At 42.6% G+C, this 24926-nt stretch overlaps 1 protein-coding gene across 8 annotated transcripts in view; it reads left to right on the top strand.

Moving 5' to 3' along the window:
• Positions 1–945: 945 nt before the first annotated feature.
• The window catches only part of magi1b (membrane associated guanylate kinase, WW and PDZ domain containing 1b), a 141497-nt gene continuing 117516 nt past the window's right edge, over positions 946–24926 (top strand). For 7 of the 8 annotated variants that reach the window (XM_044348572.1, XM_044348574.1, XM_044348571.1 and 4 more), the window contains exon 1: positions 946–1795. In XM_044348572.1, the coding sequence (XP_044204507.1) occupies positions 1498–1795 (298 nt within the window). In that variant the 5' untranslated portion in view covers positions 946–1497. The remainder of the gene's footprint in view (positions 1796–24926) is intronic. The other variant, XM_044348578.1, reaches the window with a different exon arrangement.

The following is a 24926-nucleotide window of genomic DNA, read 5'->3' as shown; positions in this document are numbered from 1 at the left end:
GTCTGTGAGAATGAAATATTGGCAATGGGAATGTGTATAAAGAATTGACAGTGCAGTTTATATTTAGTGAGTGAATTGTAGCAAGATTTATAATCAAGTTTGATAGTTTGGATTGATTGAAATAAACATTAACTGACATCAAACTCTACTTTTGAGTAGCCAAAGGCTTTTTAATATAGTGGATACAGCCAAGACAGCGCGCTATACTCTGAGCAGCACGCATGCGCTCATTGTAATATTGCTGCATTCACGTACTCTTTATACGCTCCGATTTCTGATTTTCAAATTTAAAAAATGCCAGTGTGTCCCAACTCAATGCCGTAAATTGTAGACTTTATATTTATGCAAATGTTGCACAGTTGGCAGTTACTATGCAAAAAATAGGTGTAGTGTATTGCTTTGAGAGGTGGGACAACAATATATGTAAGACATGTATCGGAAGACCTTAATAAAGCTTTGAATTAAAATTACATCACATACAGCGATTACAATATGTAATACAAAGGATTTATTGTTTAGTTTAGTATTATATGCCATAGGCTATTATATACAATTGGACATAGTTTACAGCTAGGATATTTGAATCACAGATTGGAATCAGATTTATTGTTAGAATTAAATGAAAATTTGCACAATTAAAATGGTAAACGAATATACAGAAATAATTAATAAAATAAATAAAATGAATGTAAAATAAATTACATTAAAATCAAAGAAAAAAAACCCATCTCATCATCTGTTGTTTGGTCAGAAACATAGGCCACTAAATTAAGAGCATTACTCTATACTCTATACATTACAAACATTATAAACTTATCAGGAGTTGCAGAATATCTACACTTATATTATAATTACATTTTCCATAACGTAAAATCTAGTATTCTAAAAGGGTCGTTCATGCGTCCCCATCTGGAAGTTAATATTTCCGACAGCACATGAATGCAGCACAAGCAGCAACACATTCCCAGCACTACATCAGAGCCCAGAGTGGGACTGAGATCCAGCTAAACGCACCAGAGCGTTGTTGTACCTGGTTAAAAGATCCGAGGACTGTGACACGCGTCGTTAAAGTCAACGATTCAGATACGGAGAGGAAAGAGTTCAGTTTCTGCTGACTGGAGGAAAGAAAGAAACGCCATTTAAAGTGGGTTGAGAGGAAAAAAAACTGCGAGGATTTGAATAAGTGGACACGAGACGCGAGTGGGACCGTGGCAGCTGTAACATGACATCGATAAAAGGAGATTAAACTGCAAGGATGTTAAGAAAAATGATTCAAGCAATATCTGCACAGTAAGGAGTGACTTCAGAGCGCACAGGGATGGCTTGATTTCTCACCCACGGGAGAGCGGCACTCATGTTTCTGTGGAAGAGAAAGAAAGTTTGCTGCGCTTCACTCGGATACAAGTCCACTTTCTGAGAGACACTGCTGCTGTGACTGTTTCTCATCCCAGTAGCAGAGCCCGCCAGTTTTTGGTGTCGGGCTTATAACTGTTCACAATGTCCAAACCCGCGCTAAAGAAAAACCACTGGACCTCCAGAGTGAACGAGAGCTCCGTCTGTAAAGATGCCCGCGGTGACTTGAACGTGCCACTGCGCGGCGGCGCGGAGAACGGAGAGTTCGCCTACATCGGGCAAGTGAATGAGGATGTGGTGGTTTACAAAAGTGGGAAATTAACTGAAGGGGACCTGCTGCTGGAGGTGGAGAACCTCTCGATTTCAGGATTACCCTTATATGACGTGCAGACAGTCATAAAGAACTGCAAAGGTCCCGTCAGGTTGAAAACTGTCAGGCAAGGTAAGGACTGGAAGAGGCGGCGGCACACACACAAAACTCCCTTTAAACTTTGCTCTTTTAATGTCGCACAGTTCTGTGAAAACTATAACAGCGGTGGAAAATGTTGTTCCAAGACTTTTCCCGAAACAGAAAGAAGCACTCTTCAATTCGGCACATATGTAATGTACAATTAAGCTTAAAAGTTTGTTAAATTAGAAACTTGAATTGGCTTTGCTTCCAGGGAGGAGTTCTGTGGGTTATCCTGAGGTAGGTAATATATTCAAATAACTTCTGCCAGGCAAAATATATGACATCAAACTCTTACCAAAGTCCCGACATTGTACACCTGTCGATGAGCAATCCCACTTTAAATTGACAGTTTTTTGAATGGCGTTTGGCGTGTACTTCTAGAGAAAATGCCACCTGTCGGGTTCAGAGGGGTGGAAACAACATAAGCTCACAAATTTTGTTTATTCAGCTTCCCTGTGTTCTGTTTTCTTCTCACCAACCACATGAAATGCCTCAAGAAATGAATGAAACAATTCCAGTTTAGCATTAAGCCTTCAGCCTTCACACAAAGCTAAACCTGATCATTCAACACCTGAAATAATCATTTCAATACAGGTGTCAATCATCTCATTATGTTCAGTAGAACCAGCCTTGTTCAATAGCATTTTTTTTTTCTGTAAGAATATCATATCATAGGAGATTATGAACAGCAGATGAGAAGGTGAGTGAGGCAGACACATTGAACTGAATAAAGAAGTGATTATTTAGTTACACTGAAGCCATCTAGTACTAAATATACACATAATCAACAAAGTCTGACTTGGCTTGGCATTTTTTCAGCTGTGTTTGTTGGGGCTATATTGGATCCGTCGACTCCTCAAACAGGCTAGACTGGCAACATTTTTCTAGCACCAAACAGGAATGGGAACATCAGGCAGCTAACAAGAACAGGAACATCAGGCCAGTGTTGCTGGTCTGGCTAGTTCATGGTCAGCTTGACTCAGCAGGGCTGGGCAGTTTGACACTGAGCCACTCTGACAGGCTCCCAGCGTGGCAAAGCAGACTGCTGAAGGGATGCTCGGAGCCAGCCTGGGCCACACTAACTTCCTTTAGAGGCAGACAAAAGAGCAACCGCTCTTCAAGGACAATTTCACGTATTTATAACCTGTGAACGCTGGCAGCAATGTTGGCTGTGCCTGCACAGAGGTGGTAGCAGGCTTTTGTAAAGGCTCCACATGTAGAATTTAACATCAGTAAAGGAGTACTGCGTGGATTTCAGGGCTGTATAATGATATTAAGACTATAAAGGTGGAAACCATCTACCTGCATATCACATTCTGTGCCACTGCATTAAGTTTGGCAGAGGGAGAAATCAATTTGGCACCAAACTGGAAGAACGCACTATTCTTCCAGTGAATGAAGGGTGGATCTTGTGCAGTTTCTGAACAAATGCACACAGTGAAAAGCTTATGAAGAAAGTACACAACAATTTAATCATCATAAAGTGAATGAGAATACCCTCTTTGGGATGGTGGAGCAATGGGGCTAATGGAAATCGTGGTCCAGCACTGACAATACCTATATGGCCACTGCCATCTTGACCTTGGTTTAATTTGTTTACAGCAGTGCTCAGTAGTTGTGCGCTCTGAAGTGCAGGTTTTCATTCTAAACAAACATTACACCGGCAGATATCACTGATTAGTTCCTCCTTTCTTATTTAAGAACCGAAATCACTTGCTTTAGTCTTTGTTTTGAATAAAACCTTCAGAGTTTTGGTCTAAAAATGTTAAATTCCTCTAAAAATTTTCATTTAAATTCTCTATGAAGCGCATTAATGTGACACCCAGACAGGTGTTTTCACTTATTGGCTGATTAAGCTCTGCACAGGTTGAAGTTGGGTGAAGCTATGCTGGTAATTATGTGATGTCACCAAACTTAATAGGCCTTTTTCACAATAGATGTTCTGACTTTTCATAGCAGGAAAAGCACAGGTGTAACTAATATCATTAACAATGGCTTTGCTCTATTCCAGTGAACCATGACAGTGTGACAGTGAGCCGGCACGCACAATACCACGAACCTGAAACCAAAGCAGAAAAACGGAATTCAACTGTCATAAATTTTTATTATTTACACGTGTGCTTTTATGAAAAATACTTATGAGGTGGAAGTTGTCCTGGACTGACAAGTGCAATGAAAAATCAATCTCAGCGTGCACACGCCCGCACAGTCCCGAGAGGAGATTTAATCAAGCAAACTCACTTCTCACTCTGAGCCAATCAGAAGTCTCCCAGCTCCCCCTTTTCTTCCAGGACCCATCAGGGGATGTCGGGTGTCACCGCCATACAACGTCACGTGATCAGATTCCATTTCACGTTTTTAATAATTCACGCTGTCTGGGAATTTCCCGCCCTAATCAGCCTTAATTGGGAAAATATGCTTGGCAACAAGGGCCATCTGTAAAATCTGACTGACCTAATTTTACCCAGAACTTGTGCCATTTTCTCACTTTAATCAAGTGAGATGTAAGGAGGGGTGCTGCTGCAGTGTGTTGGCTCGCTGATATTCAGGAAGCCTCTGCTGCTGCTGTTGACTGGCAGCAGTATGACGAGACATGTTGTAAAAAGTGTTAAGGCCAGGCCCGGGACCTTCAGCACTATATTCAGACCTGTTAGCGCACACGCAAGCACACAGAGGGACATTTCTAGTTGGAGCTGATAAGAGCTTCTGCTAGTTCTCTACTGCAGAGATTGTAATGTTTGCTTGAGGTATCAGTGAAACAGAACAAGACACACACACAGATAAATATACACCACAGAAAACACATCTGTAGCACTTCCGCTCGAAAAGTCCACTTCACTGCGTATTGATCAGGCAAACAGCTGTGAGGAAAATAACCGGATTATGTAATTAAGGACTATTACATACAAACACAGACCTGCACTCTCACTCCTCATCGCCTTAAACAAGCAGCCGCTGACCCTCTCCTCGCGCAAATTAATGGTTAACACTCGTGCACAGACGGAGATGTGCTATAATGACAAAAGAGAAACACAAATTCACATTATGATGAGATTTGTCAATCTGATAAACCTCCCCCTGGAACTTCTTTACGGATAATCTTCATAAGAAGATGACCTACTGCCTCACATATGCAAAACAATCACTGGCTAACACACACACAGAGATGCACAAACACATACTTGTGCAAACACACTCTCACAACAGAGAGGTTTCAGATTGAGAGCAGATTAGTGTCATGCTCTCGCCGGTGTCAGCGTACATGTCGAGTGTGTTTAGTAATCAGGGATATTTCTATGATCGCTCCTGTGTGTGTGTGTGTGTGTGTGTGTGTGTGTGTGTGTTGTATTTTCATGTGGACAGAATTGTTAAAATCCTCCCAAAGTGAAAACTTGTGACTCCTCACTTCTATCAAGGACTACTAAGGTTTAATAGTTTTTAAATTCAGTTTATGGTGAGGTTTAGATGAGATTAGGGGTAGAAGAAGAAGGCCTTTACCAGCATTGTAAAACATGTGTGTATGCATGTGTGTGTGTGTGTGTGTTTCGGACATGAAAAACGACACAGTGGAGTTCATGGTTTTCCCCGGGAGGTATGCTGTGTGTGGGTCGCCTTAGTCAACAGGATTTGCTGCATGTGATCACACACTCTCTCTCTCTCTCTCTCTCTTTCTCTCTCACACACACACTAGAATTTGAATCCTTTTCACATAAAACCAACCGTCGTTCTCCCAGACCAATCAGGAATTGAGGAGCTACAGCTTCGGAGGAGTGTATTTCTTTCCATGCTGCATTATATTACAGAGCCGCTGTGATGAATGATGCCTCACTAGCTATAAATTTCTGGAAGCAGAAAATATTCTCCCTTTCATATGCCGGCGCGAGCTGCTAACTAGGGCCCTCCTGCTCAAATTTACAACACTGCGTCGCTGCATTGACTCCAGGCTCTGTGCGTATGTACATGCGAACGTGTGAGCGTGTCTGGCAGGGTTTGCATATGGAAGTGTTTATTTCCTTTCTCTCAGCAGGAAGTTGGACACCCCTCCTTTTACCCCAACCATTCTTCCACCTTTGTATTCTCTGACAGCGGTGGAACGACTTCACTTCCTTTAGGAAAGATCTCTGGCTTCAATTTCAGGGTGTGTGTTTGCATGTATGCGAGTGTATGAGAGCCAGAAAGAGGGAGAGATAGAAGTCACATATGTAGAGTATAAGCATCTCGCCTACTCTGAGCTGAGTTTGTGTGTGTGTGTGTGTGTGTGCGTGTGTGTGTGTCGGCGCCCAGCTTAAGCTCTGCATTTAAATGCACTGGAGGGACACTCAGTTACCAACTAAATAGACCATTAAATGCTGTCTCACTAATGCAGAGCTTTTTGTAATCCCACTAAAGAGGTACATATGCACACGTGTGCTGTCTTTTCTCTTGTTTGCCAAAGAATTGTCTTTATTTTCCCAATTAGCTCAAGTGTAGGCTGTTGTACTGAGTGTGAATGGGAATTGGTCACACTAGGCACTTGCAGTTACACACTCTGTCAGAGGAAGAGAAAGGCCAACTAATTTACGATAGTGAGGTTAGTAGGGCGGGGGAGGCGGTGAGGCTTTTTCTTTGAAGACTGCTCTCATGCGGTCTCCTCAAATTGTATACAGTTACAGTACACACACAGTAGAGGAGTATATGTTCCGAAGTTTTCGACACGGTTGACAAAAGTTCTTAAAAAGAGTCCTGGATACCAAGGAACGTCAAGGCTTAAGACAGTCAGTTCGATCTGACACACATTATGAATTGCTGTTTTTCTGACTGACCTTTATTATGGTCTACACTGGCAAAGAATCTTCACTGTGGTTTTCTGAGGCAGCTGTTGCTATTATAGCTGTTGTAGATTTTAACAAGGAAATGGACATAGAGATCATTGACATTTTCCCCTGGAGACCCTTTCAGTCTAACGCCGAAGCAGTTCTAAGTAAATCTGTCAACACTCTCTTTTCTCAGTGGTCACTTCTTGAGGATTTGTAGCATAGAGTCATTTAACCACGCTTTGCTTTTTTCCATCTGTCAAACCATGAAATGATTAGTCCCTTAAGGGCATTAGAACACACAGGAAAATTAAAGCCGTAAGCTTTAATATCAGGGAGCTTTGGTTCAGTAACTAAAGTAACTGTTAAGTTAGCCAAAGTGTAAGATGAGTTGACAAATCTACTCAAAAGGCCTTTACTTACTCCCACACAGTCAATCCAACTGGCTTGTTAGCATAATCTCCCAGCCAGGAGGTATGGTGATGCTCTGTGTTAGCGTAATTAGCCTCAAACCTTAGAGCAGGTGAATATCTTAATAAAAGGCTTTTTTAAATGAAGCATTAATGCCTTTAAAAAGGCATGTTGTCTCATTCACTTGAATTTTTATAACCCTAAGACTTTTTTCTATCAGATTTGGTGTACTACACCTGTCATTCGATAGAAAAGAGTCCACAGCAACCCTAGCGACTTTGTGAGGCTGCACTTTGGCACAGCTTTGAGCTAAATGCTAATGCTAGCATGGCACCATGTGCTAATATGCTAGTGTTTAGTAGCAGGTATAATGTTTGCTAGGTTCACCATCTTAGTTTAGTATATTAGCATGTTATAATTAGCCCTGGACACAAAGTATAGCTGAGATTGAGGGGAATGTAATTAGTTTAGTGGGTATTTGGTCATTATCTAAAGAATTAGCCAAATTGGACTTTAGACCTGATGATGGCATCAGGTGAAAAGGTAAAGGAACACCCAATTGATAACAATTCATCCAGAGGGTGACATGAATGTACGTACCAAATCTCATGGCAGTTCATCCAATTGCTGTTTAGATATTTCACCAAAGTGGTCGACCGACCAACCCGCAGTGTGACAGACCAACATTGCCATCCCAAGAGCTATGCCACTAGAATGGCTAAAAATGACTCACAGCACTAGAGCAACCTTTTTAAACAATAAGTGTTGCAAATGTCAGTAGCTGAGTGGTAAACTGTTGTACCAAGACCCTAACCTGCAGTCACATCAGAAGTAGCACAGTCGCTCTGCCAGCCTTCACTGTGCGCAGAGTCTTAACAATGTTTGAGCATAGGCAGTGCTGTTTTTTTTTTTTTTTTTTGTCCCGTGTTAAGTCAGGAATGGGATCATGTGCACGCCTGCAGATAGTGGTGGTGTGTGTGCCCATTTGCGTGCCAGACAGGCTGACGTGGCCAAGTCTCTCTGTCAGCTCTGCTGCTGTTAAACTCGGATGAGACGTGGTTATGCCTCCAGCGGGCACGACTAGGAAGCAAAATGATGGGATTGGTAGTGGCTGTGGGCATTATTAATATGGCTGAGACTAGAGCCAGTTGCAAGTGGATGTGCCCAAGAAAAATGCTGCTAGTGTCTTGAAAAGTTGAGGGTTTTTATAACTTTTTTTCTAAATTCGGCAGGGACTTAACTTCTGCACAAGGAAACGTACATTTTTAACTCCTGTTTCTGTCATATTATTATGCAGCTTATGCGATGTATTGAGATAACAAGATGGGGAAAAGACACTTGAAAGCTTACATGGAGTTAATTTATTGTCGTTAAAAGCTAATCGTCAGCTTGCTATCTGTCTAGTTGTGTTTGCACCTAGAAAATCTATACTTTATCTCTCAGCCTGCTGCAGATATAAAGGCTTTTTTTTTTTTTTTTTTTTACCCCCAGTGTGCTCCCTTCTCTTCTTTACCTTTAATTACGTTCCGGTTGAGGCCTTTGGGTTCTGTTTACACAAATCCCATTAATGCAAAGTCTTTGGGAAGCTTACTCACGCACATTCATGTGCACACGCAGACAAAACAAGGGAGCATCCACAGGTTTAGAGAACAGTCTAGCCCTGATTAAGAGGATTTAGAAACCAGTCTGTCTGTTTGTCCGCAGCAGTGAGCACACAACACGTAGCCACGCGCGCACGCACACGCACACACACACACACACACACACACACACACACACACACACACACACACACACACACACACACACACACACACTCACTCACAAGTCCAAACTCCCGGGGTCTTCCTGCAGTGGCAATTATGCGGCACACACACACAACAATGCCTTCGCTCAGCCACACTGCCTTATTCTTCCTCCTCCTCCACCTCCTCCTCCTCATCTTTTTTCTCGCTCTATTCATCTTGACTGCTCTCTTCATCTCTCCCCTCTCAAGTCTTCATCTGTTCTCTCCACACGCTTTGTCGTGAGAATATGGGAATTGTGACGGCTCTTATTAAAGGGCAGCATCCCCCCCCCTCCCCTCAACCTGCCCTTTTTCCTGCCTGAGTCTCCTAAAGAAAAGAATTGTCCAACAGGTCACTTCACAGCAGTTATGGATGACATGTGTGTGGCAAAGTGCTGCTTTTGTGGGTGGCAGCTTCATGTGGGTGGCAGTGAAGGGAGAGCGTGGTGGCTTATGGGTAAAATAAATTAGCTAAAGGAAGATTTGAAACAAGGAAGACGGACTGGTAACATGTGTTAGTGTTTGTGGTTAGGAAATGAGGTATCTGCTGGAGCGGCGGTGTTCTTTCCGGAAGTATTTCACTAATTAGGCCTGTGTAGTCATTCAGGCAGTAATGCACTTATACTCCTTGGGAAAAGAAAACTACCTGGTGAAAACTTTGTGAATTCTAAAAAAAAAAAAGTATTTCTATGTGTACAGCGAGTACACGGTTAAAAAAAAAAAAAAAAAGCCGCCTGCAGGTCCCCCATCTGGAAATATCAGCCTGTGTGATGGTGACTAGCAGTGAAGCAGCCTTGATTGAGAAAGCATGTGTGTCCTGCGGTTAGCTGGAAGCCTGCAGGACAGCAAATGGCTCTGGTAATCTCTTATGATGGCAGCTGAGATACGGTTGTGTCATCAGCTTCGCAGGTGGCCCTCCCAGTGCTGACGAATGTTGGGTAATAACTGGTTAGGAGCTGAGGGCCAAGCGACACCGTGTCTAACGGCCATCGCAACTGTCCGATATCTGTGTCGGAGCACGTGGCTCTGCATGACGACCGCGCATCAGCTGTGCTTGTGTGTCCCCTAAAGCCGGGCATGACTCAATCACCACAAATCCCTGTACTGTACTGCTCACATTATTGTTTCCAGTAGTTCCATGACTCTTCAGCTTAGCGATACACACACTAAATGATTCAATTTACGCAGGGGACCACACACACATAAGAGATTCTTTACCTTTGGGGCGGCTGTGGTTCAGGAGGTAGGGCGGGCCGCCCACAAATCAGAAGGTCGGCGGTTTGACCCCCGACCCGTCCTGCGTGGTAGCTCGCCGCCATCGGGTGTGTGAGTGAACGGGTGTTTGAGCAGTAGAAAAGGTAGGATAAAGTTGGATAAAAGCGCTGTATAAATTCAGCCATTTACCATTTTGGTATGCTTCGCAAAACATGACTAAAACATTCAAGTTTTTATCTGATTGTGGTGAAAGGGAACTTGAGAAGGTAGACTGGTTTATTCACATTTTTTTTTTTGTGCCAAAAAAAAAAAAAAAAGAACAAATGAAGTGAGCTAGATGCCAAAGTGGGAGGAGAACAGTTGGAGAATGGTTAGCATTGTCAGGGGCCAGTGCTTTCTGAATATGAATTTCCCTATTCTGTATGGTTTCAATTCAGCTCGCTTTGACAATGAAATCTTTTGGCTGTTAAGTGCTGTCAGAGCTTATAAACTGTGCCAGTCGACATGTCTGACCCGCTGTTGAATCTAGATGAAAAGCTGCATGCAGAGTTGGTTCAGACCTGGGCGTTTTATCTCCAGCTTTTTTTTTTTTTTTTAAAAAAACAGGCCTCAATTTTGAGAAAGTTCAACTGATTTTTTTTTTTTTTTTTTTTTGGAAGAGCCTTTATATAATTCTCACATCTCTCTGTAATTTGCCAGCCAAAAAAAACAAAAAAAAGTGAAAGATATAACAAGATGAAAGGTTCAGTAATTCATCTTCATGTGCGGTCTTGCTTTTTTTTTTATCAGGTTCTGCGGGCAAAACACTGAAGACTGAGGCAGACTTAATACTTCATCATCACCTCCTTAATGACTGTTAATGCGGGCCAGGCGTAACTGAACGTCTGAGGAGTTGCTTTCATCCTGTGCTCATAGTAACAGGCTATGGGCACAGAGCATAATATAATGTGCTCGAAAGGTGAAATAATACGATAATACAACCAAAATAGTCTTATCTGACCCAAGTCTAATGTGGATGCAGACAACTGTGAAACCACAGTCGAGCTCCGACTGCCTCGGTCGCACCAGGCACCGTGGCGGTACGAGAGTCACGCTGTCCCGCTGTGTCAGTTTATGTGTCTGTTAGTGGAACGTAAAGGTCAGTACGCATATGAACACCTAAAGGTCAGAACACATATGAAAACTATAATAGAGACACTTTGTCCTCATTTTTCCACAAGACAGAAGCGCTCCATACACTCTCAATTACTGTACAGGCTTCATTAAACTGGCACAGTGAGTAAAATGTGACAGCTTACTGATTGAATCTTAATTAGACAAGCAGACACTAATTAGCAAAGACAGGGAGAGGATTGAGTCTTAATTAAGAGGTCACTGGTGTCCATCTTTTGTCTCCACTGCGGGCATCCGTCACAGATGTTACGTCTCTCGAAGCGACGTTTGTTTATGTGACAACCGCGGCGCTTTCTATAGCACGCGCACAAAAACCATCATCTGACTTAATAAGTTGTTATTTTAACGCAGTATTGTGGAAAAACAGACAGAGGTTACAGCTGGTGAGAGATACTGTACACGCTTGGCTTTAGAATCACTTTAACATTGCCAGTTGATGGTTTGTTCAGTTCCAGTGACATAAGTCATCGGGTTATTGTAAGACTTAAATTCGATGAAAGCCAGTAAATGCGCTTGATGATGGATCTTTGAATTAGTATTATCGCATTTTTTACTCTAAATTTCCACACCTTGACTTCACATTTTCACACAATCATGATAATCCTCCTCTTGGAAGATGAAGGAAGCGTGCACCTCCACCATGACTCTCTTTTATTACCCTCATGTCCCCCGCTCCCCGTGTGAATCTGATATCGTATTAAAGCCGCTTTCGATCTTGCGCTCCCTCCAACAGCAGTTGTTGTGTAATAGATTTGGCACAGTTTTTTCGGGTGAACGCTGAGTTTACAAGAGCACGTGCTGTATGAGTTTTCTCCTGTAAATGAAGACTACTGTATGACATACCAGCCAACACCAGGCTGTGTGTCGTACACACAGTCTGTCCAGGCGAGGTGCTGTTAGTGTTGCTGGAGCATCTCTTTATGCCTCGGAGCTGTAAAAGATATGAAGACATGTCAGTACTGTATGTTAATCAGTGACTGTTTAATCAATATCTCAGTAGGGATTTGTAGTTTTGTTGGGGTATCCCTTAAAATGTATTTTCAGATTAATGCTGATATTTTTCTAAGGAGCACTTCTTGTTACCATCTCTGATGTATATGCATCCTTACTGGTGTTACTGAGTTAAACTACTTTCCTAGACTGCAGTGAACAAATGCTATGAGACAGAGGAGCTTTGCTTCCTACTCAAATTGTAATAAGTGGAAAATGCATTTCTCGCATAAAAGTTCTAAACAATTTCTTACCCGAGCCGGTCCAGCCTTTGTAGTTGTAATTAAATTAAAACGCTACACCATTAAAATTTAAACTTCCTCTTTACATTACATAACACACGCCTATACTGTATAAAGAAGCTGTACTGCTAAGCTGCGGCTCACTGAATGAGCAGGGCTTTCGGAAAGTAACGAACGACAGTAGCAACGGTGTGGATAAAAGGTCTCATGGACACTATGACATGAGATTTCCATATGGAAATCGTGCCATACAGGAGGACAGACCCTCCAGGCCTCGTCATCATGTCTGCGTTTTCACTTTATCTAATGATTGCTCAGCAGCACAATGACCGACTGTAGCAGATCTGGACGGAGGTTTTGTGAAGCTGTGAAGCTGAGGTTAACCACCTCACATAGCATGCCGTTGATGTTATTTGCAAGGATTTTTATATGGGCAATGGACATCATGTGATTTTTTTTTTTTTTTTTTTTTTTTTTTTTTTAAAGCAGTGTTTTGGGTCAAATGAGCAGGATTGAGTGGGCTGGGTCTGAATTCCATTTGTCACTCGGTAATGCCCCACTACAATCACTGAAGATTTAGATACGCTCACACACACACACACACACACACACACACACACACACATGGACAGACATACACTCTCATGTAAAGTTAGATATCCCCGCCCTCAGGATATACATGTAAGCTTAATGCATGCAAATATATATTTTTCCTATGTTTGCATGCAGGAATATTGTCTCACTCTCTGACTCTTTGTCTCTCACTCACACACACACACACACACACATAACACTGTTTCCCTGTGCTCTGTACTGCTCTGGAATGCTCTGTTTACATAGCTGGGGCTGGCCCAGATCAGTATTTTAGTCTCTCAGGTGTCTGCTGTGTGTCACTGACAGTTATTTTATAGGCCCCAGTATGGCTCGTACTCCACCTTGCCTGGAACTCTCCTTTCATTTATGGGAGGACACAGCGGGCCTAGAGACACAAGAGAAGCTTAGCGCTATCATTGAAACGTACTTCAGAGTTAATGTAATTTATTTCTGTAGGGAAACCTATTAGAAAAGTTGCATACTCTGTTGAAAAATGTTTTCTCATTGAATTGTTCACCTGCTGTGCTATTAGCTTGTCTGAAATGTCGCCACGGTGACAAATGCGTGTCCCTCAGCATATACACACACACACTGACTTTTACAACACTTAACTTACTTTGTGGCATCATTTGTCAGCAGTGGAGATAAGCTCGGGCTAGTATGTACAACTATGACTTGTATTCCTTACAGATAACCTATCATTGGAGACTGTGCTGCGAATGACGACCGCACTGATTGTCCAACAGGAAACATCTTTTCTGCCCGCTCCTGGAAACGAATCTCCCTACTCAACCTCGTCATTGTAAAAGCAATGCGCAACATCAACACACCTTTTTTTTAATTTCATTTCTCTCTCTCTCAGCTCCCCCCCCCCTTCCCTTTTTTTTTTGATGTTCCCACTCGATGCACTTCGCTATGAAATGACAGTTCCCGTACCAGTGATGTATTGCACCAATCTGTTTAACACACAGAGATTCACCTATTTTCTTTAAAAAAAAAAAAACTCACTGATGCAAATAGGCAGAAGATTGCTGGTGAACACAGACGTCCCCTCCATGTCCTGGAGCTCTACCGGGCTCCAGAGCTCATAAATTAGACAAGGAATCTAATTTCCCTGTGGGGCTCTTACAGGCTCCGTGTGCTCACAGACACACTGTTTCTTTTCAGGGGCAGCTGATTTCTATTCTTCTTGATGTAAATGGCCTGATAAGGGGACAGTAGGGACCGGATTGTGGCCTAGTTCCTTGCTGAGTCACCGTGGACAAGTAGCACTCCTCTCTTTTCTGTCACAGTGACTGTGGGGTTTCAGCAGCGCACATGACAAGCCTGTTCGGAGTCGTCTCCTCACAACTGGAGATGGTGTTGTCGCGAGAGAGAGAGAGAGAGAGAGTTTATTAAAAGCGACCGATTGTGTTGGTCTCAAGACTCTCGAGGGTCAGTGAAAGCACCACTCATACACTTTTGAACAATGTTATCACAGAAAACAGCTGGAAAACTGCAGCAGGAATGACTGATAAGCTGAGTCATTTTCAGCATTGTCATATGTTACCGAGCTCTGCTCTCCTATTTTTTTTTTTTTTTGAAGGGACTTTTGGTTGTTGTTCAGCTTTCTTTTAGATCCGTTTTCCCTATCTCCGACTCTGCGCTGTAATTCCTGTGTGTCACTTCCTCAAATCATTGTGTTGCCTTTGACCATCATGATCTTTGTTCTGGTTCAAACGCAGAGGTGTTCTTTCCTGCTCTGTAGGGTAGAACATGCTGAGCTGTCCGGTGAGTCTCGGTGGTAGGGGGTGTGTTTCATTCTCATTGTTCAAATACAAACTGGCCAATCAGGTGTGTGTTGATAAAGTGACTGACAGCCTGGTAACCAGTGACTGCTTATCACAGAGTCATCATCGGAAACAGAAACCAGGCTCCTGACGTCAGTTTATTTGTTTGAAGATAATAAAATGATGAGAGTCATAGATTTGTTTGGTTTATTGTTCATGTTCATTCTTTTCTGTCATTCCAGTCTATATCTGCCTTATCTCTTCAGAACATTTAAAGGCGCAGGTACCTTAATCTACTGCATGTGAGCAAAGATTGATTACCCCCCTGCGTTGCCACACTTAAATTATGAGTAAGATGATGATAGATTGTACTTTATTGCCAGATTCCTTTTTACATTTGTTCTTACATACATGAAAACTGACTACAAGCCACAAACAAATACAGCACAATATGATATACAGTCATATGTCAGACGCAGTACACATTACTGAGCTCCTGTGTTCTGCTTTAACAGATGGAGGAGTGAAATCTAACCTGTGGGACTCTAAATCTTCTGTCAAAAGCTGATATTCCCCTCAAAACATGAGCGGGACCTGAGATACAGTAGCGAGACACAACAATCTTTTATTTACATTTGTCGAACAATTTTTTAAAAGATATAAGACAAATAGGAGACTATAAAGACTCTGCCCATGCTGACTGTGAGTCAGTGCGTTTATTAGCTCCATGCAGCCCCAGCCGGTTCTTTGTCCTTATGGGTAGGAATGGTTGGAATCCTATACAGCCTGTCGGGGCTGTTTCGCTGTTTATCATCACAACGTCTCTGGTTCGCTGTCAGTTAGTAGTCCAGGAACATGCCATACAGGCATTCCTTATGAGTCGTGTGGAAAAAGTGAAAGGCACCAGTTGTCTTAAAACTGAATCGTTAAAGCCATCGGAGTACATAGACGTACTCAGTAGGGAACATTTTTGAATTCCTATGACACAAGGGTTTATTATTTAATAGGGATGCAATTTGTAAGCAATTTTCTGAATGAACAATAATTGATTAGTCACCTGAGAAAGCAGTTATGTCATCAAATTAGCCTTCGCCTCTGTTCTGGTGTGTGAAGGGGTGCATGTGTTTGTTGGTGTGTGTTGTTCCCATAGCAAAGCCAGTCAGACAGGTTGGGGTGAAACTTAAGCATATCTCCGCTGCACCTGTCAGCAGGTGCACCGGGCGGCGCTCGGCGGAGGAACGCATCACGTGGGGGGGGGGCGGGACAAAGATCAGAGATCAAAGGCTGCACCTGCATACGTTCCTTTTTTTTTTTTTTTTTTTTATTGCAGCCTTGTTTCCTCCCCGGTAAATGCAAATTCCCCAGAGCCACTCAAACCTCTCCAAAACTAACATTTGAATAGTCTTTGACACAGTTTAAAGTGTCAGACTCAGATTGCTGCGTAGACGGCACATAAAAGAGATCGATCATCTACGTATCCACAGTTGTGCCTTCACCATGGTTAAATACCACACACCAGAGCTCTCTATCCCTCCACTCTTATCCCCCTCTGTTCATCTGGAGAGTGTAAACATGACGTCTGAGGTGATTGGTGTCAGGTGACCTTTTTGGTTGCTGCGGCAACGGGGTCCTAAATCCCAAGGCGCCGGTCATCTCCAGGGGTTTGGCTGATTACTAAATAAAATCTTCCCCGGACACACACCAACACGCACACACACACCAACACACACACACACACACACACACACACACACACAGAGACTTGGAGAGCGGTAGATAAACATTGATGGGGAGAGGAGAAGCTTTTAGTCTCATGATGTTGCAGGCAGATAACTTTGTTTAGCTGTCTGAGTTCAGACAGACCACATTCCTGCCGTCTCTCCACACTGACAGCGAGGTACAACGGCCTTGTTGTCCACTTCTTTGGTGTTGAGTCTTTGGCGCAATCAGCGGTGTGTCGGACATACAGCTGCTTGATACAAAATCTTGATTCTTTTCATGTGATTCACGAGTTTGATTGATTTTTTTTGTTGTTTTTTTTTCTTCCTGTACTCCTTAAGTAATATATTTTAGAACTTCATCTGCAAGACAGTTTGGCATGAATAATAAGAGCCCTACACCACCTGCAAGGCTGTCATTGTTGTGCATATTAAAAAAAAATAACAAACAAAAAACATGTCTGAACTGTCACTACCAGATGCTTCAACTAAGTAGAGCACGGACATCCACTTTCAGCACAGAAAGAGCAGAAAACTCCACACACTGATTCATCTGCTCCTGCCGTGTGTGTGTGTGTGTGTGTTTCTTGACATCAACATTATATATGCAGACAGCTGGCTAGCTAGCATTTGCTACATAGCTGCCTCATCTGAACAGTTGTTATTAATTAAAAATCAAATCAATCATTTGGTTTTATGTGTAATCATGCTCATCCACCAGTTTTTTGTGATAGTTATTCTACATGATTCTATATAGTTATTCTCTCCATGCATTGATTACCAACTAGAAGTCTATTTAAAGATCCTTCACTGCTTCATTCAGATATTTTTAAAGTAGTAAGAGCCTACCTCTATTCCTCTGGGTCATGAATAGAAATATGTGGTTTTACCTTAAGCCCTAAAAGGATTCACCGGTGCTCTTCAGCACCTTTATTCCCTTCCCAGATAAACTGGGGCTGCTCCTCAATCCCAGCTTCTTCTGATCTACGGCACACAGAGGAGACAAGGCCAAGAGATTAGCACGACAAACTGTCCGATGATGATTTACTTCAGTCATTATACACGTGGGAATATTTTCATCAAGCTTCGGCAAAGCGGTGCAATCGTCACCGAGGCGACTACACCATCATTTGCGAATTATATAAAGATGGAAACGCAAAGGCAAACGTTAGAAACACAAGCCGCACTCAGTGTGTATACTGTATGCGCAGGATGTAGGAGTTTACTTTAAAGAGTTGAAGGGCAGGAAAGACATATGGAGAAAAATAGCATTAATGTTTTCCACAGGAAGATCGTCACTGGGAAGGTAGTTATATTTGAATACAGTTTTAAACAAATGATGTCATAGCTTCGCTCCCCATTGTAAAAGAGAGCAGAGGAAAAATGTGTTGCTTTGTTCTCTAAGTACCAAGACTCTTGACCACAGGCCCTGTGTGTGTGTGTGTGTGTGTGTGTGTGTGTGTGTGTGTGTGTGTGTGTGTGTGTGTGTGTGTTGGCAACTGTACACTAGCGTACATGCTTGTGTATGTGTGTGTGGTCTAAATACAGCTCTTTACTGTTGCCCAAATCATCGTACGCCAAAAGGCACAAACAAGGTCATAAAAGTGACTTTGTTTCGCCGCTCTAAACATAGACCAGCTCTATATTTTGATACCATTTTCCACAGGCGTTTGTTTCTTTGTCGGATGTGAGTCAGCAAAGGGTCTGTATTCAGCTACTGTTTTCTCATGAAATGTCAACCCCGGGCAATATTTTTCGTCATTAACACATGTGCCTCGGCTACATGTCACATGTACGTGTCGTCGATGGAGGGATTTTTTTTTATTTTTTGATTTTCTCTCTACAGATTTAGCAGATTTAGCTCGGTCGGAACAATTATTGCAGATACATTTCCACAGTGCATCGTCAGTGACCTCAGAAAGATGGAAATGTAACCAACTTGTGATTAGAGGTTTCAGTTCCGTGCACCTAGATGTGCCCCAGTAAATGTGGGGGAAATCGCCCGTCCAAACTGCAATCCTGGCTTAACTGCCACTCTTTTTTTTTTTTTTTTTTTGGCAGCTAGAAGGCACAAACACACACATACACCAGCCCTGCTAAACATTTCCCATCTGCCTTGACACTCAGATGAATTAGAGCAGACACAGGAAGAGAGTTTTTCTAATTTGTGTGTGTGTGTTTTTGTGTGTGTGTGTGTGTGTACCTGCTCATCTGGTCCGTTTCTCTGACTTGTTTCTGCCCCGCTAAGCGCCAGCTGTACAGGGAGGTATTTCAGTCTACCTGACTGTGGGAAGAGCGCACGGTGCCGCAGCCTAGGTCAACCACAGAGCCCCCATCACTCTATTTATAGTAGAATGACTGACAGGCAGAGGACAATGTAGGTCTGATTGAGGTGTAGGATGAGGATTTGTGCTTTTTCATGCTCATCAAACACACACACACACACACAGTATTTTGTAAAACAGAAATTCTTTGCATACAATGTTAGACTTTATTAAAAATAAGACCCTTGTATCTCAGATCCTAAAGATTCCCAGCTAGGTTGAGCTTCAACAGATGTATGTAGATGGATGTAAAGCATTTGATGATTTGTTCTCTTGACAAAGTCGGCTTCTCCAGATGTTCCAACTGCAAACTAACATCTGTTACTCTCAACAAGACATGCAGATCGCAACCAACAGTTATGTAATCGGGATGGTAGGAACTAATAAATATTCAAATTCTTAGTGAGTTTCAGTCTGTGTTTTCATGCCTGGCTACAGTCGTGCGGACAAACTCGGCACCACGCTATAACAGCCTCTTCTTCTGTGGGAAAATTTATTTTGGATGCAAGTATAGTTGCAGTTTTTAAAACAATTTTAATAAAATAACAAGCTGACACCCCCGCTCTCCTTCTGTCCGTCTCTCTCCTAGAGGTTGAGTCGTGGGAACCAGCAAGTACGAGGAGAGATTACCTAATTTTGCTCTCATTAACATTATAGCTCACACCCATCTTAACTTAATTTCACCCTGTTTCCATTTCTCTCTCCTGGGATCTCTCTCTTTTTTTTTTTCTGTACTGATTGAACAGAACACATTGAGGGTTATAAAATCTGGGAGTGTACGATCGCTTCCAGCGGCCGTGGTCGACTTGACGCGGCCTTACGGAGCCGAATGAGCCCCCAGTAGCTGAGGAGAAGATGGCTTTTTTTTTTTTTTTTTTTTTTTTCAAACAACCAAACCCTTTCCCTTCCCCTCCCTTGAGACTCATTCCACCGTTCAAACCGAAATCAATCCTCTTCCCTGTCGCTCTGTACCCCTCCTCCTCTCCTCATCTCCCTTATTCAGTCACCTCCTCCTGTCCTCCATCCTTTTCCCCCAAGCCCATATTGCAAGGAATCCAATTACATCACATGAGGGTAAACCCAGTCTAATGCTACCGCTGCTCCCTTCTTCAATCCTTTCCTCCTTAATATCATCTCGCTCTCATTTTGCTTCTTCCTGCTTCTTTCCCCCACGTCAGGTAAAGGAAGATCTCCCTCAAGGGCGTACCTCTCCCTTGGCATTAGCGCTCCGGGGCTATGTCACTCCGTCCTGGGTCAGTGTCGCTTCGCGGCCCCTCCTCTCCAGGCCCTGGGTGCCTGGCTTTCTTTGCGTTCCCACACTAAACAGCGGGTGTGTTGACACTGTTCTAGCGGCGCTGTCACGTTTTTCTGACACACAGCAGGTGAACCATGAATGAGAACAAGGCCAAAGCGAGGTCACCGATGGGCGGATGATGGCGGTGGTGACGTTTGGGAGGAGGAGGGGATGAGCCAGTTGACAGCACAGTGGTTTTTTATTGACTGGATTTAGTGGTGTGGAATTTTTTTTACTGGTTTTAAAAAAAAATGAGCAGAAAGTTTTTTGTTTTTTTTTTCAGGAATCAAACTTTGTTTAGAGAGACTTGAGCATTTCTACCTTCTATTAGGAGACACCTGACTCGCATGTCTTTGGGCTGTGATAAGAAAAACATGTGCTATGTATTTTTGAAAATTATCAGTGGAGGTATTAATAAGTTTCAAGGACCCAGTAATTGTCAAATTTGTTGACACATTCACAAAAAGCACCAAAATTGTTTTTAATGTGTTTTTTTACATTTGACAGCAGTAATTTAGGGGTGGTTTGGGCGCTTTATATTCCTTGTTTGTGTCTTTGTGTGTCGGTGTGTGTATTTGTCTGACATGGCAGGCTGAATCATTAAGCTGTCGGGATCCTCTAACAGAAGGCAACAGATATTGCCTCCATTTTTCATGTCAGGAAGAATGAACGTGTCCCGCCGGTCCACCTGTCTAATCAGCCCAAAGTGGACTGTGCCAATAATCAGCAGCCACAAATCACTCTCATTTCCTGTTTTTGGGGTGAGGTGTCTTGTTTTTGTTGTTATTATTATTATTATTGTTACATTATTTTTCTCCAAAATTCCACAGTGCCCTTCAGTCTGCAGCGTGCTGTGTAGGTTGTGGCGGTATGCTAATAAGAGACAGGAGTGGCAGTACAGAACAGGGACTGACAGATTGGATTCTCTTTGCGCTGGCTGAGAGATTATGTGTGCATGTGTGCTGTTGATATGTGATTTCACCCACTCAGGTTTACATAAATTAAAGGGGAAAATCTCTGAAAAATAATTTCAGTATATTTCTAGGTCTATCTTGAGTTTTGTTTTTTGTAGTTTTCTTACAGTATCTACAACTAGAACGCCGAAAAGATCAGTAAGGACGACGATAAAAGCAGTTTTTTCCAATTCCAATTCTTTGTTTATTGTAACTCATTTATTATTGTAATTATTGTCATCCGTTGTGCTCGGAGCATGCCAGCTGCCTGAAATCCCTCACAGCACTCTGTTTAAACATTACAACTGTTTCCCTAACGCAAAGCATTGCACGCAAGTAAGCTTTGGAGTGGTAGATACACATCAGCCATCAGCTCCAGCGAAGAGATCAACTCTGACAGCAGGCAGAGCTGCTTTGGCTTCAAAGAAATGGTCCTTAAACGTCAATTACAGCAACATTTTGCAGGTGCATAATGTCTCTTAAGTGCCACTTTTGACTGAAAACTGCATTTGAAATGTTGTTTATGCCAAAGATAACAAGATGCTTTTTAAATTCTGTCCAAAACTTCACTTCACTTCACTGATTTTTAATACATTTTAAGATAGGTGTGCATTGTGCAGCTGTATTACGTGGAAACATGAATAGTGAAATGAGACTTGGCCAGGTACGTGATAATTAATGGCAAGGCCAAAAAAAAAAAAAAAAACAACAAACCCCTGACGTCCTGGATCATGAATGTAAACATGAAGTTCAACAGCTCGAGCTGATTCTAGTCCATATGTAGAAGTAGCATTAGCAGCATGTTGTGCTCTTACTGTCATCACTCACTATTCTTAGTTCACTGACATATAAAACACTCCGCTAAATGCAACAAGCATCTTTTCCCTCCCCCAACTCAACAATAAGTAGATGTGGCAGGTTGCAAGAAACTTGGTACAACAACAAACTAAAACTTGATCACAAAATAACTCTTGGAATGCAGCAAAACATAACAGATTGATGATATACAGTATGAGAGAGTGTCTTTGGTGGGACTTTTTTCTGTAATCCCTTTGTTTTGTGCGTGCGTGTGTGTGTGTGTGTGTGTGTGTGTGTGTGTGTGTGTGTGTGTGATGGATATGCTCCATGCTCAATCGTGTCAGATGTGGCTGCTCGTCTGTAATAATGATTCCCTCCCACTGCTCAAAGAGGAGTGTAAACACACTCAAACAAACCCTCCTCCTCATCCTTCTCTCCCTCTGCTCCCTCATTCATCTCTCTCTTTCAGTTCTACTTTCTATCAAAACTCTACAGAATTCTTGCTATGCTGTACCCTCCTATATTTGACCCACCCCTCATAGATGGTCTCAATGTTCTTGCTTTCCTGTGATGTGCTCTTCCCTTATTTTGAGTAGCTATTATTTAGAAAAGTCAGTAAACCGTGAAGCAGTGTGTCGGGTCTTCTTCCTCAAACGGTTTTCTTTCTCTAACCCCACTTAAAGTGTTTTAATCAAAGGATATAAACATATATATATGTGTGCACATACACAGAGCTATCTGACAAAAAGTGGATAATTAATTTAGAAGTGATATCTCATTGTATCTAGTGGTGAAACTGCTTGGTCATCACTCGTTCTGAAACCTGACACTCCATCACACCGCTCCATATCTCAACTTTCAGTTCTGTGTCGGTAAGCTCCGAGCTTGGCAGACCCGAGCGCTGTGACTGGTACAGCCCCTCATAAAGCTCCACATCCCCTTAGGCAGCATGCTAATGTAAACGCTGTGCTCTGCTGCCCCTGTTTTAATCACAACCATATGCCTTGCATTCCTCCCCCCCTGAGACCTGGACCCTGGTCCTGCCTACAGTCAGCCTGTAATATGACAGCCACTCTGCTAGCGAACTTGTTGATTTGCTGAGCTGAAACGCCTCATATCAACAGACCGCCTTTTTAAATATTACATTTCAGTAGAGTTCATATCACACCTGAGGAGGCAGGAGCCGAGCAGTTGTAAAGGCGGGCTTGTGGTCAGACTGTCAGAACTGACTAGAAAGCTGCAGGAAAGTGGATGAATAATGCACTCCGCTACCTCATATTACAGCTGTGGTGCCCTTGAGCAAGACATGTAACCCCCCCATCTCCCCAGCTGGAGCTTGGTGACCGACAGGAGGAGACAAATGGGCAGATTTTTTGATGTGAATATCTACATTTTCTGACTCAGTATTTACAGTGCAGGTGGCTGTTTCTTGACTTAATCCAAGAGGTTAGGTGGTGTAGAAATGCAGGGAATTACATTTTTTTCTGAGGGAGGATCCACAGACTGCTCACCAATTATCTTATCTTTCCAAGTTTGTTTCCCCATTTTTAAAACATATCCAGGCACCCATGCGTGTTTGTGTGTGTGTGTGTGTGTGTGTGTGTGTGGGCGGTGGGGGTGGCTCACAGATTTCAATCACTGACCTTACAGATTTCAGTCATGTTAACTTGACAGGTAAGCAACGGTCATTTACTCAGGATCTGTCGATGTAAAGGTGTAGAGCTGGCCTAAGTAGAGCAAGGTTTGTAAAGTTATTGAAGCATTGCAGCACTAAACAAGGACAGAAATAGTTTGAGTGGGTTATTGTACCAAAAATAATGCTCATTTTATCATGAACAAAAATAAATACTACTGACATAGCCCCCCCCCCCCCCCCCCTCCCCCTCCCCATGGGAACAAATCTCACTCCAAGCTGTAGTCAGAGGTTAGCAACCCTGATCTTAGTTTGGCATGTTAACCTTTTGCTAAAACTAAACATTTACTTAAAACAAAACACAATAGCTGGGAATATTATTAGTTTTGCTAGTATTTGGTGGTAAAACTACATATTTTGCAAATTATAGTTTTGACCTGTGGTCAGAGGATCACCAAAGTTATTAGGAGTCATCCTCTGGGAACCATGAACATCTGTACCAAACTTTGTGTCTATCTTTTAGATGTACACACATTTCACTGGACAAGTGAAGAATTCAACTTGCTTGTGGTGCTAGATAAAGAGTCGGGGGATCACCCAAGTCAGCAGTATTCATCCACTCGTGTCCAAGAATGTTCGTACAAAATTTCATGGCAATCCATCCAATAATTGTTGAGATATTTCAGTCCAAAGTGGTTCACCAACCATCCAACATTGCCATTGCCGACCATCCAAAAATGGAATCCTAGAAGCAACCTCTGAGTCAGGAACATACAGTATTTGATACAGAGCCATCTATTTGCTACGATTTAACACATGGCCAGAAAGGCTGTTCCTGGGCATTCGTGCTTGCTAATGTTAACTTTTGTGATTTAAAAAAACAACAACAACAACAAAAAACACTTCATGGCTGAATGGGGCTTCGATTTGTGGGAGTTCCACTTAAGCGAATGTCCGTGGTCGTTATGTATTTAGAGGACTGAAAGCTGATACTAAGCCTCTGTCTTCCTCTTTAGTGTGACTCATTAATAGTGGGAATAGCGTATTGCGTTGTTTTATGTGGAGCTGATGGGCTGATAAATTGCTGCCTCATAAGGACCTACCTCAACGCTCAATTAGAGAGGAAGGTTATCTGAGGACACAACGCAACACACCACTGCGGCAGGCAGATGGTAACTTGGTGTGTGTTTGTCTCATTTGACACTACCTGTGTCTTATGCATAATCACTCTCTCCCTCTCCGATCCACTCTCTTTTTTTTTTTTCCTACCCTAGTTTCCCGGTTGGTCGTTCTCCTGTCGTCCGTTTACTCCCGCTCAATCGCTCATGTCTATCTGACGTCTCACACTTTTCGCCCGCTTTGTCTTCTGAGGCCGTGATGGATTGCTTTTAGCGGGCTAATAGCTTTGCATTCATCACCCCTGTTGACT

This window comes from Thunnus albacares, chromosome 4 (assembly GCF_914725855.1).
Source record: "Thunnus albacares chromosome 4, fThuAlb1.1, whole genome shotgun sequence".
Lineage (NCBI taxonomy): Eukaryota > Metazoa > Chordata > Actinopteri > Scombriformes > Scombridae > Thunnus > Thunnus albacares.
This window is presented reverse-complemented; position numbering and strand designations above follow the sequence as displayed.